At 42.4% G+C, this 20,843-nt stretch overlaps 1 protein-coding gene across 2 annotated transcripts in view; it reads left to right on the top strand.

Moving 5' to 3' along the window:
* The window catches only part of mapk8ip1b (mitogen-activated protein kinase 8 interacting protein 1b), a 154,193-nt gene extending 138,536 nt beyond the window's left edge, over positions 1–15,657 (top strand). The window contains exons 7-12 of one of the 2 annotated variants that reach the window (XM_067993563.1): positions 708–880; positions 6,891–7,003; positions 10,709–10,828; positions 12,655–12,725; positions 13,795–13,893; positions 15,092–15,657. In XM_067993563.1, coding sequence (XP_067849664.1) covers positions 708–880; positions 6,891–7,003; positions 10,709–10,828; positions 12,655–12,725; positions 13,795–13,893; positions 15,092–15,164 — 649 coding nt within the window. In that variant the 3' untranslated portion in view covers positions 15,165–15,657. The remainder of the gene's footprint in view (positions 1–707; positions 881–6,890; positions 7,004–10,708; positions 10,829–12,654; positions 12,726–13,794; positions 13,894–15,091) is intronic. The other variant, XM_067993562.1, reaches the window with a different exon arrangement.
* The last annotated feature ends 5,186 nt before the right edge of the window (positions 15,658–20,843 follow it).

Here is a 20,843-nt window from a genome sequence, read left to right as displayed (position 1 = left end):
TTTGACCCAGTGTTTTGTTACCCTGTCCCAATATCTCCTCCTTTGGCTTGGTGTCAATTTTTGTCTGATTACGCTCCTGTGAAGCGCGTTGGGATGTATTACTACATTAAAGGTGCTATATAAATGCAAGTTGCTGTTGTAATAATGTGATGATAATGGCCAGTGAAAAGGACTATGCATCAATCCAGTCAGCAGATTAAACCCATATTTCAGTTTGAAAAATATGGTTAGTGATACTGGAAAAACCAGCACATTAGTGTCTAATTTGCCTTGATCAATGAAAAGAAGATATTCTGAATTAAAGAGGCATAATTACGTAGAATTATAAATAAATTTCCACAATGTTATAAATGCAAGGCCATTGAGTTGCAGTTTTCATGGAAAGATGAATGGGATCATGGAATGCAAATAGAAAAAATCTTGCAATCCTATGTAATAAAAAAAAAATGGAATTTGACTTATTCAGTCACCATAAACCATTGGGCCTTATTATAAATGGAGTGAGTCACAGAATGCAACCCCCCAAAGTCTGGTTTAAAAACCCCCACCATCCTACATGATAAAAGAAATCTGAATTTGACTCATTTGCCATAGGTCATGACGGTGACCGAAGTTACGTTCCACCGTGGTTTTGTTTCATTAAAGTCTCGTGCCGGGAAAGGGTTTTGTTATTACCTTATGGTGGTCTCTCTTTTCATCCTGCTTAGATTTGTGCCACGACATAACGATGAACTGGAGCTAGAGGTGGACGACCCTCTCCTGGTAGAAGTACAGGCTGACGATTACTGGTATGAGGCCTACAATATGAGAACCGGCGAAAGAGGAATTTTCCCAGCGTACTATGCACTTGAAGTCAACATGGAACAAGAGCACTTTGCAGGTACCCCATTCCTAATCTCAAGATCACAGAACAGTAACGTGATGCACTCAAACCAATAAGCAAAATGCTAGAAATTTGAAATAAAAACAGAAAATGCTGGAAATGCCCAGCAGGTCAGGCAGCGTCTGTGGAGGCAGGAATGAGGTTAGCTTAACATTTCAGGTCGATGACCTTGCTTTCTCTTGCATTGCACACAAACCATTGATAGGTTCCATTGGGCTAGATCTTGCTGGAAAAATAACAGCATGTGAACGATGCACGCCGCTATTAATGCGCAAATCGCCCAGCAAATTCAGGGAATTAAGAGATACGCCGTGAGTTGTGAATCTCCAGAATTTGCTGGTCAATTTACGCCGCTGCTCCGTTTGCTTCCCACTGACGACATCTCACCCTTAGCCTCCCATTACTTTTAAGAGCTTGCTGGATTTGCACATTAATCGTCCATTAAACTCGCCGCAGAAAGTTAAGGCTGGTAATTAAGAGTGTAAATACCTTTTTAACGACGTGATAATTGTTAATGCAATGTCAATCAACCTCTTGACCCACAAAGGAAACAATTAAAGTGCTCGATCTCATTCCTGCATGTAGTAAATTGTTACAGATTTTTTAAAATTTTAATTTTCAATTTCTTTTTCTTTTCCTTTTTGTCTTCTCTTTATTTCTCTTTCTGTACCTGATTTGACTCTAATTCACCCTATTTCCTTCTCCATCATTCCTCTGTTTCTTTCTCAATCCTTAAATCTCATTGGCAAATCAAATTGGCAAAGGTAGTTTGGAGGACGAGTTCATGGAATGCATTCGAGACTGGTTCCACGACATATTGTTCTAGGAATCTATCAGGGAACAGGCTATTTTAGACCTTGTATTATGTAATGAGACAGGATTAATTCGTAATCTCATTGTAAAGGATCCTCTGGGGGAAGAGTGATCATAATATGGTAGAATTTCACATTGAGTTTGAGAGTGACATATTTAAGACCGAAACTAGTCTTAAATTCAAATAAAGCCAATTATATCGATATGAGGGGCTAGTTGGCTAAGGTAGGTGGGGAAATTAGATTAAAAGGTGTGATGGTAGAAAAGCAATGGCAAACATTTAAAGAAATATTTCAACATTCTCAATGAATATATATTCCATTGAGAAATAAAAACTCCATGGGAAAAGTGATCCACCCATGGCTAACTAAAGAAGGTAAGGATAGTATTAGATTAAAAGAAGCAGCTTATAATATTGCGAAGAATAGTAGTGAGCCTGAGGATTGGGAGAGTTTTAGAAACCAGAAAAGGATGACCAAAAAATTGATGATAAGGGAGAAAATAGAATATGAAAGTAAACTAAAAAGAAATATAAAAACAAATTGTATGAGCTTCTACAAGTATGTAAAAAGGAAGAGATTAGCAAAAGTAAACATTGGTCCCTTAAAGGATGAGACAGGAGAAATTATAATGGGGAATAAGGAAATGGCAGAGACGTTAAACAAATATTTTGTATCTGTCTTCACAGTAGAAGACACAAAAAGCATACCAAAAACAGTGAGGAACCAAGGGGCTAATGAGAGTGAGGAACTTAAAGTAATTAATATCAGTAGAGAGAAAGTACTAGAGAAACTAATGGGACTAAAAGCCGACAAAACCCCTGGACCTGATGGGCTACATCCTAGGGTTTTAAAAGAGGTGGCTGTAGAGATAGTGGATGCATTGGTTGTGATCTTCCAAAATTCCCTAGATTCTGGAATGGTCCCAGCAGATTGGAAGGCAGCAAATGTTACCCCACTATTCAAGAAAGGAGGGAAAGAGAAGACAGGGAACTTACAGGCCAGTTAGCCTGACATAAGTCATCGGGAAAATGGAAGTGGTAACAGGGCACTTAGAAAATCATTATGATTAGGCAGAGTCAACATAGTTTTATGAACGGGAAATCATGTTTGACAAATCTATTTTTTTGAGGATGTAACTAGCAGGGGAGATAAAGGGGAACTACTGGATGTAACAATCCATCCGGCCCTGGTGACTTATCAACTTTCAAGGATTCCAGTCCCTCTAGTACTTCCTCTCTCGTAATGTTTACCTTATCCAATATTTCACACCTCTCCTCTTTAACTACTACATCCGGATCATCCCTTTCCCTTGTGAATACGGAGACAAAATATTCATTTGAAACCCTACCCATATCCTCTGCTTCTACACAGTTACCCTTGTCATCCCTGATAGATCCCACCTTTTCCTTAGCTATCCTCTTGTTCTTAATGTACTGATGAAACATTTTTGGGGTTTTCTTTAATCTTACTAGTTTTTTTTTTCATGCCCTCTCTTTGCTTTCCTTATTTCCTTTTTTACGTGATCCCTGTACTTTCTATACTCCTCTAGGCTTTCTGCAGTATTTAGTTTTCTGTGACAGTCATAAGCTTTCTTTTTCTGCTTTATCTTGCCCCGTATTGTTTTTTATTTATTCATGGGATGTGGGCGTCGCTGGCGAGGCCGGCATTTATTGCCCATCCCTAATTACCCTCGAGAAGGTGGTGGTGAGCCACCTTCTTGAACCGCTGCAGTCCGTGTGGTGAAGGTTCTCCCACAGTGCTGTTAGGAAGGGAGTTCCAGGATTTTGACCCAGCGACGATGAAGGAATGGCGATATATTTCCAAGTCGGGATGGTGTGTGACTTGGAGGGGAACGTGCTGGTGGTGTTGTTCCCATGTACCTGCTGCCCTTATCCTTCTAGGTGGTAGAGGTCGCGGGTTTGGGAGGTGCTGTCGAAGAAGCCTTGGCGAGTTGCTGCAGTGCATCCTGTGGATGGTACACACTGCAGCCACAGTGCGATGGTGGTGAAGGAAGTGAATGTTTAGGGTGTTGGATGGGGTGCCAATCAAGCGGGCTGTTTTATCCTGGATGGTGTCGAGCTTCTTGAGTGCTGTTGGAGCTGCATTCATCCAGGCAAGTGGAGAGTATTCCATCACACTCCTGACTTGTGCCTTGTAGATGGTGGAAAGACTTTGGGGAGTCAGGAGGTGAGTCACTCGCTGCAGAATACCCAGCCTCTGACCTGCTCTTGTAGCACAGTGTTTATATGGCTTGTCCAGTTAAGTTTCTGGTCAATGGTGACCCCCCAGGATGTTGATGGTGGGGGATTCGGCGATGGTAATGCCGTTGAATGTCATGGGGAGGTGGTTAGACACTCTCTTGTTGGAGATGGTCATTGCCTGGCACTTGTCTGGCGCAAATGTTACTTGCCACTTATGAGCCCAAGCCTGGATGTTGTCCAGGTCTTGCTGTATACTTCTAGACAACCAAGGAGCTCTAAATTTGGCAGTGGCACCCATTTTCTTTGAGGGGACGTGTCTGCAATGTACCCGTAGAATTTCACTTTTTAGTGCCTCCCACTGGCTTGCCACTGATTTCTCCTCAAATAGTTGTGTCCAGTCCACTTCTGCCAAATCACCTCTTAGTTCCATAAAATTTGCCTTCCCCCAATTTAAAACATTTATTCCTGATTTAACTCTGTCCTTTTCCATAATAATGCTAAAACTAACTGAATTGTGGTCACTATCCCCAATATGGTCACCCACTGTCACTTCACTCACTTGCCCATCTTCATTTCCCAGGACTAAATCTAGAATTGCATCCCCTCCTTGGCTTGTCACGTACTGGCTAAAAAAGTTCTCCTGGACACCGATCAAGAATTTTGCACCCTTCGTGCCCCTCACACTGCTTGAATCCCAGTTGATGTAAGGGTAGTTGAAGTCCCCTACTATTATTGCCCTCTTATTTTTGCACTCAGAAATTTTCCTACATATTTGATCTTCTATCTCCCTTTCACTATTTGGGGGTCTATAGTACACTCCTAGTAATGTGACTGCCCCTTTTTTAATTCTTAGCTCAACCCATATGGCCTCGATTGATGATCCATTTAGCATATCATCCCTTCTCACAAATGTAATTGATTCTTTAACCAATAATGCTACCCTCCCTCTTTTTTATCACCCACTCTATCCTGCCTGAAAACTCTATATCCAGGGATATTGAGCTGCCAATTATCCCCCTCTTTAAGTCAGGTTTCCGTTATAGCAATGATATCATGCTGCCATGTGTCTATCTGTGCCCTTAGCTCATCTGCTATGTTTGTAATACTCCTTGCATTGAAATATACACCCTTTAACCCCGTCAAATTCCTGTGCTGAACACTACTTAACCTTTGCTTCTTTTGCCTTTCTGAGTCGCTACTACTTCACTAACTGCTTTTCTACTTCCTGTTTCCTGGTCTGAATTTGTCCTATCTGTACCTGCCCTTTGGTTCCCATCCCCCTGCCATACTAGTTTAAACCCTCCCCCACACAAAAGGTTGTTACGCAAGATAAGGGCTCATGGGGTTGGTAGTAATATATTAGCATGGATAGAGGATTGTTAACAGAGAGTAGGGATAAACGGGTCATTTTCAGATTAACAGGCTGTAACTAGTGGGGTGCCGCAAGGATCAGTGCTGGGGCCCAAGCTATTTACAATCTATATTAAAGACTTAGATGAAGGGACCGAGTGTAAGTTTGCTGACTATCCAAAGCTAGGTGGGAAAGTGAGCTGTGAGGAGGACACAAAGAGTCTGCAAAGGGATATAGACAGGTTGTAAGTGGGCAAGAAGGTGGCAGATGGAGTATAATGGGGGGAAATGTGAGGTTCTTCACTTTGGTCGGAAGAATAGAAAAACAGAATATGTTTTAAATGGTGAGAAACTATTAAATGCTGGTGTCCAGAGAGATTTGGGTGTCCTCGTACAAGAAACACAAAAAGTTTGCATGCAGGTACAGCCAGCAATTAGGAAGGCAAATGGCATGTTGGCCTTTAATGCAAGGGGGTTGGAATACAAGAGTAAGGAAGTCTTGCTACAAATGTACAGGGCTTTGGTGAGACCACACCTGGAGTACTGTGCACAGTTTTGGTCTCCTTATCTAAGGAAGGACATAATTGTCTTAGACGCGGTGCAACGAAGGTTCACTGGATTGATTCCTCGGATGAGAGGGTTGTCCTGTGAGGAGAGATTGAGCATATTCTCTGGAGATAAGAAGAATGACAGGTGTTCTCATTGAAACATATAAGATTCTGAGGGGGCTTGACAGGGTAGATGCTGAGAGGTTGTTTCCCCTGACTGGAGAGTCTCAGAATAAGGGGCCATTTAAGACTGAGATGATGAGGAATTTCTTCACTCGGAGGGTTGTGAATCTTTGGCTGTGGATGCCGAGTCATTGAGTATATTCAAGGCTGAGATAGATAGATTTTTGAACTCTAGGGGAATCCAGAGATATGGGGATTGGGCAGGAAAGTGGAGTTGAGGTCGAAGATCAGCCATGATCTGATTGAATGGCGGAGCAGGCTCAAGGGGCCATATGGCCTACTCCTGCTCCTATTTCTTATGTTCTTATGTTAAGGAGATAGACTGTTGGTCCCGTCGATCACTAAAGTCCCAAAAGCCCCGTTGCCCTCGCCGCCGCACCGTTATCAGCTCACACTTCCTGCAAGTTACAGCGCAAAAACCTTTTGAGCTGTAGGGTGCAGGAAAAAGTGTAATGGTGTACGCCGCGAGATGCCCCAGTCCAGCAAGATCTGGCCCAATATTCTCCTCGTATGCTCTGAATATTACTTCCATCATTTCTTTTAATTTCTTACCAGCTAAAGGAAAATTGCAAGTGGGAATTATTTGTGATGTAAGGGAACAGTTAAACGTGAAGAATTTTTTACTTGATTTAAGGCCAAGTTAAAATTATGATTGGCGCTGCCAAATTCCTCTTTGTGCTACTTCAACACAACCCCGAGTTAACGCATGTGATAAGATAGCGCAGAGAGGTATTTGATATCAATCTGTTAAGTACTTGTTATTAATACAGCACCAGTCATAATTTGAATCCTATGTAATAATATGTTACCTGTCAGAAAGTGAAGCAATTGTTACATTTTTTACTGATGAATAAATAAGTCAAATGAATAAATTACTCTTATATGTGTATATATATATTCTCTCTCTCAGCAGCAATAGCAGAAAAGAATGACTGGGTAGACAAATTCCATCTGAAATTCCTGGGTTCAGTCCAAGTGCCCTATCATAAAGGAAATGATGTACTGTGTGCAGCTATGCAGAAGGTAAAGTGAAAGCAAACTGTGCAAGTCCTGTGTTCTGAAAATCAAAATTAAACCATTTACATCCTGGCCACAACACAGTAGAAATTCATCTTAGACAGATAGTGGTGGAAAAAATTCTTGTCTCAAATTGAGATTTAAGTCATGCATCCAAATCTTGGTCTTGAAAAGATCTGGTTCAGGAGAGAGCTCATAGATCCCTCCATGGCCTCGCCCCTCACTATCTCTGTAACCTCCTCCAGCCCTACAACCCTCTGAGATCGCTGCATTCCTCCAGTTATGGCCTCTTGTGCATCCCGATTTCCTTTACCCCACCATTGGCCCTAAGCTCTGGAATTTCCTTCCTAAACCTCTCCGCCTCTCAACATCTCTCTCCTCTTTTAAGATGCTTCTTAAAACCTACCTCTTTGACCAAGCTTTTGGTCACCTGTCCTGATATCTCCTTATGGGGCTCGGTGTCAATTGTTTGCCTGATTACGCTCCTGTGAAGTGCCTTGGGATGTTTTACGACAATAAAGGTGCTGTATAAATACAAGTTGTGGTGGTTGTTGTAGACGGGCCGTCAGATGGACAGAAGACAACCTGGAGCAATACCTTCATGTTGCTATGATCTGGAATGCACTACCTGAAAGGGTGGTGGAAGCAGATTCAATAGTAACTTTCAAAAGGGAATTGGATAAATACTTGAGAAAGAAAGATTTTCAGGGCTATGGGGAAAGAGCAGGGATGTTCGACTAATTGGATAACTCTTTCAAAGAGCCAGCACAGGCACTCTGGGCTGAATGGCCGCCTTCAGTGTTGTAAGATTCTATGATTCTATCTACGCCTGGTTAGCAGAACCAGATGTTTCATGTTCAGGGTCGTGAAGTGCAGGTTTAGGACAGATACTTGGAACTATTTCTTTGGACCGAGGATGAACAACAGATGGAGTGAGTTGGTTGAAAGGGTGGTCGAGGCCAGGATGTTAGACTCATTTAAGAAATAGATAGACACTATAATGGGAAAATGGCAGAGTTTGGTACTCAGCAAGGACGAGATCAAATGGGCTGACAGAAAGAAAGATTGAACTTGCATTTATATAGTGCCTTTCATGACCTCAGGACATCCCAAGGTGCTTTACAGCCAATGAAGTACTTTTGAACTGTAGTCAATTTGCATACAGCAAGGACGAGTTTTGGACTCCCCCCAGAAGTGGAAACATCTTCTCTACATCTACCCTATCAAACCACTTTATAATGTTAAAGACCTCTATCATGTCACCTCTCAGCCTTCTCTTTTCTGGGGAAAGAGCCCCAGCCTGTTCAGTTTTTTTTTGATAGACAAAATGTTGCGTCACTGATTGGATAATGTCGCTACTCAGCCATAACTTCACCAATGGTGAGTTGCCGGTCTTCAGCCAGGCCTGCTGGGAGACACCAAACAGAAGCTAAATGCTTCTTTATATGGGACAAGGGATAGCCGGTAGGCAGTACTGCCCTCTTGCACACTTCAGAGCAGCATATTGCACACCAGCAAAGGCAGAGGTCTGGGAGCAAGTCAGATTGCCATCCTCCTGAGCTGGGGGAAGTGTAGAGGACATAGAAAAGAAAGAAAGAATTGCATTTATATAGCGCCTTTCACAATCTCTGGACGTCCCCAAACGCTTTACACCCAATGAGGTACTTTTGAATTGTAGTCACTGGTGTAATGTAGGAAACACTTAAGCCAATTTGCACTCAGCAAGGTCCCAGAAACAGCAATGAGATATATAAGAACATAGGAACAGGAGTAGGCCATTCAGCCCCTCATGCCTGCTCCGCCATTTGATAAGATCATGGCTGATCTGTGATCTAACTCCATATACCTGCCTTTGGCCCATATCCCTCAATACCTTTGCCAAAAAACTATCTATCTCAGATTTTAATTTAGCAATTGAGCTAGTATCAATTGCCATTTGCGGAAGAGAGTTCCAAACTTCTATCACCCTTTGTGTGTAGAAATGTTTTCTAATCTCGCTCCTGAAAGGTCTGGCTCTAATTTTTAGACTGTGCCCCCTACTCCTAAAATCCCCAACCAGCGGAAATAGTTTCTCTCTATCCACCCTATCCGTTCCCCTTAATATCTTATAGACTTCGATCAGATCACCCCTTAACCTTCGAAACTCCAGAGAATACAACCCCAATTTGTGTAATCTCTCCTCGTAACTTAACCCTGGAAGTCCGGGTATCATTCTAGTAAACCTACGCTGCACTCCTTCCAAGGCCAATATGTCCTTCCGAAGGTGCGGTGCCCAGAACTGCTCACAGTACTCCAGGTGCGGTCTAACCAGGGTTTTGTATAGCTGCAGCATAACTTCTGCCCCCTTGTACTCCAGTCCTCTAGAAATAAAGGCCAGCATTCCATTTGCCTTCTTGATTATTTTCTGCACCTGTTCATGACACTTCAATGATCTATGTACCTGAACCCCTAAGTCCCTTTGGACATCCACTGTTTTTAACTTTTTACCATTTAGAAAGTACCCTGTTCTATCCTTTTTTGATCCAAAGTGGATGACCTCACATTTGTCTACACTGAATTCCATTCACCTAATCTATCAATATCGCTTATGTTTTCATCTACACTGCTGACAATGTCACCAATCTTTGTGTCATCGGCAAACTTAGATATGAGACTTTCTATGCCTTCATCTAAGTCGTTAATAAATATTGTGAATAATTGAGGCCCCAAGACAGATCCCTGTGGGACTCCACTAGTCACATCCTGCCAATGTGAGTACCTTCCCATTATCCCTACTCTGTCGCCTTTCGCTCAGTCAACTTCCGAACCAGGTCCGTACTTTTCCCTCGATTCCATGGGCTTCTATCTTTGGCTAACAGTCTCTTATGTGGGACCTTATCAAATGCCTTCTGGAAGTCCATATAAATAACATCCATTGACATTCCCCTGTCCACTACTTTAGTCACCTCTTCAAAAAAATTCAATCAGGTTTGTCAGGCACGACCTACCTTTCACAAATCCATGCTGGCTCTCTCTGATTAACTGAAAATTCTCGAGGTGTTCAGTCACCCTATCCTTAATTATACACTCCAGCATTTTCCCCACAACAGATGTTAGGCTAATTGGTCTATAATTCCCTGGTTTCCCTCTCTCTCCTTTCTTAAAAAGCGGAGTGACATGTGCAATTTTCCTATCTAGAGAACTTTGAAAGATTATAATTAGGGCATCTGCAATGTGCTCACCTACTTCCTTTAAACCCTGGGATGGAAACCATCTGGTCCTGGGGATTTGTCACTCTTTAGTGCTATTATTTTCTTCATTACTGTTGCTTTACTTATTAATTTTATCGAGTCCCTGTCCCCGATTCAATATTAGTTTTCTTGGGATTTCCGGCATGCTATCCTCTTTTTCTACTGTAAATACTGACGCAAAGTAATCGTTCAACATGTCCGCCATTTCCCCATTGTCAATGACAATATCCCCACTTTCAGTTTTTAAGGGGCCAACACTGCTCCTGACCACCCTCTTTTTCCTAATGTAACTAATATGACCAGATAATATGTTTTAGTCATGCTGGTTGAGGGATAAATATTGGCCAGGATACATACGAACCTAAATAAGGGCAGAAAATAAATGAAGAGATATTGGATTAAATTGCTCTTTTAAAAGTGACAGCTCAGATTCTGTATTTGGTGAGGAGTCTACTCAACTGTTGCTTTCTCTTATTCTCAGATTGCAACAACGAGAAGAATGACTGTTCAGTTCAACCCTCCTTCTAGCTGTGTGCTCGAGATCAGCATGCGAGGAATTAAAATAGCCGTGCAACTCGATGGATTTGGCGCTTATGAGAAGGTAATTTATATCTTGCCCGTAATAATCTCATAAATCTACCATGGAACCTCAGAGGTTTGCAGCACAGAAGGAGGCCTTTTGGCCCATCGAGTGTGTGCCATCTCTTTGCCAATCTTTTTGTTTAATTAGTAACCAGATTTTAAAATTTATTAGAACTTTAACTGTTAAAATCTCTTACATATAGTTTTCAGAACACAAACAAGTTTCCCAGCACAACATTCATAAAAAAAATTAGTAACATAAATTGGTATCTATCTATTTATCTATAATATATTACAACTCTTGGATCTACATGTACTCCCTGTCAACTTTTACCATTAGAAATTCCTATGTCCATATTTATAATGAAAAACTGCTTATGTAAACTTGTCACGCTGCAATTACACCTTTCTCCCAATGGAGGCACTGAGTTACATCTGCTCCTCTAATCCCCATGTCCTCTAATCCCACTTCACTTGAAGGCTAAACTTGGTTTTGACTCCCTGTGTGTAATGCCACAAGAGATCGACTAGTCGTTAAAAAAAAACTATTCTGCACAAATTATATAATATTAACAGATCTCCCGTGGCGATGCTCGTGGTGAGTCAGAGGCTATGTTGTTTCCTAATGGGATGTTATCCACAAAGTGTAAAGTGTGACACTTACGTAATTCAGTCCCCGTTTTAAAGTTGTACATTCTGCTCTTATTTTTATATATTTGTTATAAATTCCTATGTCCACATTTATAATGGAAATTGTCTTGCTGTAAACTGACACATTGTAATTACATCCTCCCGCCATTGGTGGCACTGTGACACCTTCACTGGTGGCAAGGTGTAATTTCAGCATGGCAAGTTTACATAGGCAGTTTCCATTGTAAATGTGGACATAGGAATATATAGTGGAGAAAGTTGAGAGGCGGCGAATGCAAAGGTAATATTTTTAATAAATATATATAATAAATCTATACATTATAATATCTACATATATTTTGCATTAAATTATTTTATCTCATTTCCTTTATTCATAAATCTCTACAATGATATAAAACCATTCCAATATACAATTTCATTTTATCTTTGAATTAATTTCATTTCTATTTCCATGTACTTTCTTCCTATCATTCATTTTACATTAATTTCTTTATTTTTAACCAACGTTCCTTTAATTGCCAACACCATGTAACATATACCAGTAGAATCATACACTTTTCACTCGTCCGTCTCTCTTTATCAAACACACACATTGTGTAGAAATATGCACACAACCATGGGATTTGAATCTGAAAATATCACAATGATAGTTCAAGAAGCTTAATTTCATTCATTCAATCGGTGTAAATAAGTGGCCCTCGTAATAAATTGTATTCACATAGGATGAAACAGTATATCTTCTGACTCACCACCATGAGCAAAACCTTGGGAGTAATGTTTTGAGACTTCAGATGTCGTATTTCAAAGTGTGTAAAAGGAAAAAAAAAATTCAGGCTGGTTTCTTCTGACCTGGAGCTGGAAATTTATCAGCACTTGCCAGTCTACAAACGTCCCTTACTGGCAGCAGTTAAATTCAGATCAAGCTTGTGTTTATTTATGGTTTTGAAGGATTGGCCAGATGAAACACAGCTCTTCTTTAGCAGCAGAATAATACATTCTACGCTACGTGATATAACCCTCCTGTCGTCACAATGCAGCGCACTGTGTGGCTTACTGTAAGCAATGCCATGGAAGAGCTGCTAATATTTGATTTTAAAAAGGTGTTCAAAATCCTAAATTTGCCACTGTAAAAATGGTGAAAGTACAGCATACTGTTTTTTTGTGTAATTAATTCTCCTCTCTGTTTTGTGACAGGGTAGTAAATGCAGTCACTTCTTTCAGCTGAAGAATGTTTCATTCTGTGGGTATCATCCAAAGAACACCAAGTAAGTCCTATTGTGAGGTTTAATATTAAGCAAACACCCAGAGATCACTGCTGGTATTAATGAGAGTGAGGTAACTTCATCAAGAAAGGGAGTCCCGTTTCTTTGGAAAGCTTGTAGTCTTGGCCCTACTTATTATCTCCTCTGCATCAGATATTTGTTATGTTAGAGGCACTATATAAATGCAAGTTGTTGTTGTACCAATGGCTATAACGCAATGTTGTGGCAGAATGTTGGGACATGGCTTTGCATCTATGATTTCCCACCTCAGTAAGTTCCTGATTTCAGTCATGCTGTCCGGATGAAGACAACGACTGAATGCTGACTGCTTCCCCACAACATGGGGAAGGAAAAAACAGGAGCAAATTTCTCCTCTTACCTCCAGAAGGTTCTGACTCTTGGCTGGATACAGGTCCACAGCAGTCAATAGACTGGTGCTTCACCAAAGTAATGCTTCACTTGTGAGCCCGGACGGCAACTGTCATCTGGCTATTCAACCATGGATAGCATCACAGCCAAACCCACTCACTCCTCAACAGTGTCCACTCACGGTACGGTGCTACAGTGGTTATGTTACTGAACTAGCAATCCAGAAGCCGGGTCTAATAATCCAGAGAATGTGAGTTCAAATCCCACTGTGGCAGTTTGAGAATTTGAATTCAGTTTTAAAAAATCTGGAAATAAAAAGCTGGTATCAGTAAAAGTGACCATGATGTTGTTGGATTGTGGTCAAAAACCCAACTGGTTCACGAATGCCCCTCGGAAGGAAAACTGGACTGGGCCTATATGTGACTCCAGTCCCACACCAACGTGGTTGACTCTTAACTGGCCTCTGAAATGGCCCAGCACGCTAGTGTAGGTTAGGATACAGGCAGCAGAGTTTTGGATGAGCTCAAGTTTATGGAGGGTGGAGGATGGTAGAATGACCAGGAGAGCATTGGAATAGTCGGGTCTGGAGGTAACAAAAGTATGGAACAAAAAGTCATGAAGCTCACTGTAATGTCTGAATACAAAGCATCGCTGTATGAAAAATCTCAACGTTGTCTTCCTGCTCGATTTCTTCTTTTTCCAGATATTTTGGATTTATTACCAAACATCCTTCAGATCATCGATTTGCTTGCCATGTTTTTGTCTCTGAGGATTCAACAAAACCAATTGCAGAATCAGTGGGGTTTGTATTTCTCTCTGTAAAACTCTCCTTTACATAAAGAAAGTAGGATAAATTCACCCATCCCAAGCTACCAGTGGGAAACCGCACTCAAAGGGAGCACGAGTAGGAGACTCAACACTGCGGTTTTGCCAGTCTGTCTTAGACCCATTCTACCTTTGTCAGTGTCAGCCGTAGCTCAGTCGGTAGAACTCTTGTTTCTGAGTCAGAAGGTCATCGGTTCAAGTCACTCTCCAGAGACTTGAGCACAATAATCCACACTGACACTCCCAGTGCACAACTGAGGGAGTGCTGCACTGTCAGAGGAGCCGTCTCTCAGATGAGACATTAAACTGAGGCCCTGTCTGCCCTCTTAGGTGGATGTAAAAGATCCCATGGCACTATTTCGAAGAATAGCTGGGGAGTTCTCACTGATGACCTGGCTAATATTTATCCCTCAACCAATATCATTAAAAAAAACAGATTATTTGGTCATTACCACATTGCTGTTTGTGGGAACTTGCTGTGCACAAATTGGTTGCCGTGTTTCCTACATTACAAAAAGTACTTCATTGGCTGTAAAGTGCTTTGGGAAGTCCTGGGGTTGTGAAAGGTGCTATAGAAATGCAAATTCTTTTCTTTGAGTGCAGCTCCCCTCCTGGGACTGTGGGATTGGTGAATTTGCCCACCCATCTATATCTATCTATCTATATGTATATATATATATCCATAACATTGTATAAACACTCTGGTAAACACATAGAAAAGACTGCACTGAAGCAATTTACACGACTGAGCAAACTTGACATGGGTGGAGGGGGGAGGTCACTTTCAACTTATCCGCCTGGGCTGCCATTTATAGAACCCCGCCATCCCCCTGATTTCAATGGAACGGAAATGGGCAAGTTCTACAATGGGGGAGGAGGAGGTACGATCTGTTCCGCCTGGTTACCACCCAGGGTGAAAAGTTCATAATTACCCCACGGTATCCATTATTGCAGCTCTGCATTGATATTTTCAGCCCAGGCTGTTGGTATTTGTTGTTTAAAAACTGTTTCCTGCCCCCAAATCTCTGAAATGGAGCGACCCAGCCATCACAGTTTTCAATGAAAAACCCAGTTCCCGGGAGATTAAAGTGACGTTGAGGTTGTAATGAACGAGATTCGATCTTTGCGCTCAATGTTAAAAGCTATGTATTTTTTTGGTTCCCCCTCTTGTATAGGAGAGCCTTCCAGCTGTTCTATAAAGAATACATTGAATACACGTGTCCAACAGAAGACATCTATCTGGAGTAGACGCCTCTGAGCTGCGGTGCTGCTTTGTACACATCACCGTCTCATTCTCAAACTCACCGTGATGCATGAACACACTGTTCCGGAGGCCCTATATCACGTTCTGAACTATACAACATCTCAATTGAAACGATTTACCTATTATTACTTTTAGCCATGATACACAGATCAACAGCGGCCACCATCAGTTTGTGAGTCTAATCCCTCGCCTCTGCAAATCCAGTCCCATCTAGTGTTTCATCGGTTAATGGCAAAAAAACCCAGGTCACCTGCTTGCTTCTTAACACCCTTGTGATGCATTTGATGCGTATTTGGTGCATGATGGGCCAGTATTAAACCTGGAAAAAAGGCAGGAGAGAATGGCACCAAAGCGCTCGGGAGTTACGAGAATTTGTTGTAACGATGACGTTACACTGTATTCATTAATAGTGTTGTGTGTAAAGTTCTTCAACTTTGTTCATGGAGTGTGCAACATGGTTTATTTAAAGGTTTGATGACAGCACATTCTTCTCTACTGTATTTCTTTAACAAACTATGCACGTTGTTGAAGGTCACAGGACACTATGGGTGACAGCAAACTATTCAACTATCAACTGCTGCACTGTCTTTTGCATACTCAGGAGTGTGGTGCCACATGCAATACAGCCAGGGCACTGATTCACTAGTGACTGAATAAGTCAAAAATTCCATTTTATTAGATGGGAATCCTGAATTTCACTGCTCTTTTGGGAGTCACATTCCATGATTCTGTCTGTTTACAATTAGGGTGAATGGTTTATAGTGACTGAACAAGTCAAATTCCTTAATTACATAAGATTCTGGGATTGTGCTTTGGGGATGAAAATTCCTCGATTCCAGCCATTTTTCCATGAAAACTGTAGAGCAGTGCAGTAGCAATTCCTTTGCACATTCACTCTTATTTCTTTGTCTTTTTTTTGCCATTTTGATTTTAATCACTTCAAAGTTTTTTGCAGCTGGTCTGGGCCACAAACAGAGAAAGCTCCATCTCTGTTGCCAGCAGTGTCCTGGGACTGCACGATGGCTTTTGAGCTCCAGGCCTTTAGGCCTGCTGTTGTGCTTGAACTTTAAGCCTGCTTGGCCCTCTCATTATTACTGTATCTGATCGGTCCAGCGTTATGAATTTTAATACAAACTAACTAGGGTTGCCAAGTCTGGTTGGATGTATTCCTGGAGGTTTCTTCACATGACCTCTCACCTCAAACCACCCCGCCTCCACACGCCTATCATTGGTCCATGCTCCAGGCACCGCTGCCTTCCCACAGCCAATTAGAAAGGGAACAGACTTTTTTGTTATCCATTAATCTTGACTCTTAATGAAACATAAGAACATAAGAAATAGGAGCAGGAGTAGGCCATACGGCCCCTTGAGCCTGTTCCTCCATTCAATAAGATCATGGCTGATCTTCGACCTCAACTCCACTTTCCCACCCTATCCCCATATCCCTTGATTCCCCTAGAGTCCAAAAATCTATTGATCTCAGTCTTGAATATACTGAACAACTCATCATCCACAGCCTCTATGCCCCCTTGTTCTATAACAAGGGGGCATAGATTCAAGGTAAAAGGCGGGAGGTTTAGAGGGGATTTGAGAAAGAACTTTTTCACCCAGAGGGTGGTTGGAGTCTGGAACTCACTGCCTGAGAGGGTTGTGGAGGCAGGAACCCTCACAACATTCAAGAAGCATTTGGATGAGCACTTGAAATGCCATAGCATACAAGGCTACGGACCAAATGCTGGAATATGGGATTAGATTAGACTGGGCTTGATGGCCGGCGCGGACACGATGGGCCGAAGGGCCTCTATCCGTGCTGTATAACTCTATGACTCTATGACTCTATGACCCTCTGGGGCAGAGAATTCCAAATGTTCATGACCTTCTGAGTGAAGAAATTCTTTCTCATTTCAGTCCTAAATGGCCGACCCCTTATCCTGAGACTATGTCCCCTAGTTCTAGACTCTCCAGCCAGAGGAAACAACCTCTCAGCATCTACCCCATCAAGCCCCCTCATAATCTTATGTGTTTCAATGAGATCACCTCTCATTCTTCTAAACTCCAGAGAATATAGGCCCATTCTACTCAATCTCTCCTTATGGGACAACCCTCTCATCCCAGGAATCAATCTAGTGAACCTTCGTTGCACCGCCTCTAAGGCAAGTATATCCTTCCTTAGGTAAGGAGACCAAAACTGCATACAGTACCCCAGGTTTAGTCTCACCAAAGCCCTGTACCATTGCAGCAAGACTTCCTTACTCTTGTATTCCAACCCCCCTGCAATAAAGGCCAACATACCATTTGCCTTCCAAATTGCTTGCTGTACCAGCCTGTTAACTATCTGTATTTCATGTACAACGACACCTAAATCTCTCTGAAATCAACATTTAATATTTTCTCACCATTTAAAAAATATTCTGTTTTTTTTAAATTTTTCCTGCCAAAGTGAACAATCTCACGCTTCCCCACATTATACTCCATCTGCCACCTTCTTGCCCACTCACTTACCCTGTTGATATCCCTATCAGACTCTTTGTATCGTCCTCACAGCTGACTTTCCCAACTAGCTTTGTATCGTCAGCAAACTTGGATACATTACACTCAGTCCCTTCATCTATGTCATTAATATAGATTGTAAATAGCTGAAGCCAAGTACCGATCCCTGTGGCAACCCATTAGTTACAGCCTGCCAAGCTGAAAATGACCCGTTTATCCCTACTCTGTTTTCTTTCCGTTAACCAATCCTCAATCCATTCTAATATACTACCCCCAATCCCATGACCCCTAATCTTGTGTAGCAAGAAATAGCCATTTTTCCCCCATTGCCAATATTTTTATAACTAATAAATGAAAGTCTGCAAAGAAAATGGAAAAAAAAACACAATTTTGTTTAATGCTATGATTTTTTCTCCTGGATTTGCTTGCAGCAGTGTCCTGGAGATGAATCTTCAATTCCTGGAGACTCCAGGACAATCCTGAAGGGTCGACGACCCTAAGACTAACAGATCTCCCATGGTATTTCTTGCGGGTAGGCTGGATTCTGGAACACAGTTGTGACGTTAAGTGGTTACACTGACCTAACCCTTTAAGGCCACTGCACAAGTACTCTCTGGTCCACGTAATTGGAGCTGTATTTTTTTTAACCGGTCTAAGTAAGTTCTGAGGTCATTCAGAGTTTAATTGCTGCTTGGTGAAGTTTGCAGATTGTCAGGTATGTGTAAATTTCTGGCTCCAGGTCAGAAAAACAGCATGCTTTTTTACATATATATTGAGCACAATTTGAGTGTGGTGGATGCTATCAAAACTTTTGTCTAAATAGACTTTTAGAAAAAAAATGTTTTTGGTTGAAGGAGCAACAACAGCAACTTGCATTTATATAGCGCCTTTAATGTAGTAAAATGTCCCAAAGTGCTTCACAGGAGTGTTAGCAGACAAAATTCGACACCGAACCACAAAAGGAGATATTAGGACAAGTGACCAAAAGCTTGGTTACAGAGCAGCTTTTGTAAGTGGTAGAATTGACCCTAGCATAACCCAGAAAAATGTTTTGTTGTGTCAGGATGGTGAGGTAGGGCTGAACCAATGCATAATTTCTCTCTTATTCTATGCTGTGTGGCCACTGCTTCTCCTCCTCCAAAGTGCCTTGAGGTGTTTTTGATGTGTGAAACATGCTATATAAAGGTAAGTTGTTATATCATGGAGAAAAATTCTTGGTGCTATCACAGGAAGGCACTGAATAAAATCCTAGCGCTTGTAGAATCATAGAACGTTCAAGCACAGAAACGGGCCATTCGGCCCAACAAGTCTGTGCCAGTGTTTATGCTCCACATGAGCCAACAAGTCTAATCCACTCTCTTGCTCACTCCCCAGAACCTTTTAATATTCATCTTTTCTCAAGCAACTAATAATTCAGTTTTAAAATAATTTATGGACTCTGTTTCAATAATGGTTTGTGGCAGAAAATTGTGCAAAGAAATGATTTCTAACCTCCCCTTTAATTCTTTTTGTGATTATCTTAAATTTATGTCAGAGGGATCAACAGGCGATGCACCCCCCACCCCCTCCCACCAGGAGCATGGTTCTGTGAGGCTTGCGGTAGATAATGTCTATAATGTATTGGCCTACATAGTCATCAATGTGCCCATCTACCATGAACTCATTTTAAAAAGTACTTGGATGTGCATTGAAGTGCCGTAACCTACAGGGCTACGGACCACATGCTGGAAAGTGGGATTAAACTGGGTAGCTCTTTATCGGCTGGCATGGACACGATGGGCCAAATGGCCTCCTTCTGTGCTGTAACTTTCTACGATTCTATGAACTTATGTTCCCTTCGTTGTTGGCACTGACATCCTCAATTAAAAGGGACACCCTCATAAGAAAGACTTGCATTTCTATAGTGCCTTCCAGGACCTCAGGATGTCCCAAAGTGCTTTACAGGCAATGAAGTACTTTTGAAGTGCAGTCACTGTTATAACATAGGAAAAACATGGCAGCCAATTTGTGCACAGCAAGCTCCCACAAACAGAAGCGGCCTGCCTCTGCCACCAGGAAGGCCTGGCTCGAGGTGGCAGAGGAGGTCACCTGCACCACCAACATATCGCCCACCTGCATACAGTGCAGGAGGCGCTCCAATGACCTCAGTAGGTCAGCCAAAGTGAGTACACTTACTCATTCCCCTACACTCCATCTGCCACATCACCGCCCCCACCCCACATCTCCTTCTGCACTGCCAACACTACTCTGTCACATCACCCCTCATACCCACTCAAACCTCATCCTCATCTTACCTGCACTTAATCACCTCGCCAGTACTCATCCTGTCACTACCACTCAACCCAATCCTTATACAATCTCATGGCTCTATCTCATACTCACCCTCTCGTGCATCTCTTTCACAGTCAGCCTCACTCAACCTGCCACTACCTGTGCTGCAGCCACAGGGCATGCATCACATATGTACAGTAGGAAGCGTAAGGCAAACGTGTCGTGAGCATGAAGGGGATGCACAAGGGTGTTTGAGGGTTTGTCATGGTTTTTACTTTATATTGAATTTCTGACCAACTCACATTACATATTATATTGTCACCACTACTGCCACGTCTTTGTGAATCTTGTTTGGTTTGTGCAATAATGCCCTTTCCTGAGGATCACTATGAAGACCCACAACTGATGCCACTCATTGTGTCACTGCAGAGTGGGTGTAGGTGTATTTGCAGGGCTGTTTTGTGCAGACGACTGAGAGACATCGGCGATGTCCCCAGTGGCACCCTGGAAGGATGTGGAGGAGAAGTTGTTGAGGGCAGTGGTGACTTTGACAGCGACAGGTAAGAAGATGGTGCTCGGGCCAGCTGGGAGCAGCTCGGCACGAAGGAGGCTGAAGATGTCCACGACTACATGTCGAGTGACCCTGAGCCTCTATGTGCACTGCTGCTCGGAGAGGTCCAGGAAGCTGAGCCTCGGTCTGTGGACCCTGTGGCGAGGGTAGTGCCCTCTGCGACGCATCTCTCTCTGCGGTTGCCCTCCCTCCTGCTGTGCAGGTGGATGTGTCACAGCACTGTGTTGTGGAGCTCCACGTGTCAGAGGTGGACGGCGTGGACGCTGAGGCTGGTGATGCTGTTCGCCCTCCAAAGAGGTCATGACTGCAGCTACGGTGGCCCCCATCCGGA

This window comes from Heptranchias perlo, chromosome 12 (assembly GCF_035084215.1).
Source record: "Heptranchias perlo isolate sHepPer1 chromosome 12, sHepPer1.hap1, whole genome shotgun sequence".
Classification (NCBI taxonomy): Eukaryota; Metazoa; Chordata; class Chondrichthyes; order Hexanchiformes; family Hexanchidae; genus Heptranchias; species Heptranchias perlo.
Note: the sequence above shows the minus strand (reverse complement) of the source record. Positions and strands in the feature narration are given on the sequence as shown.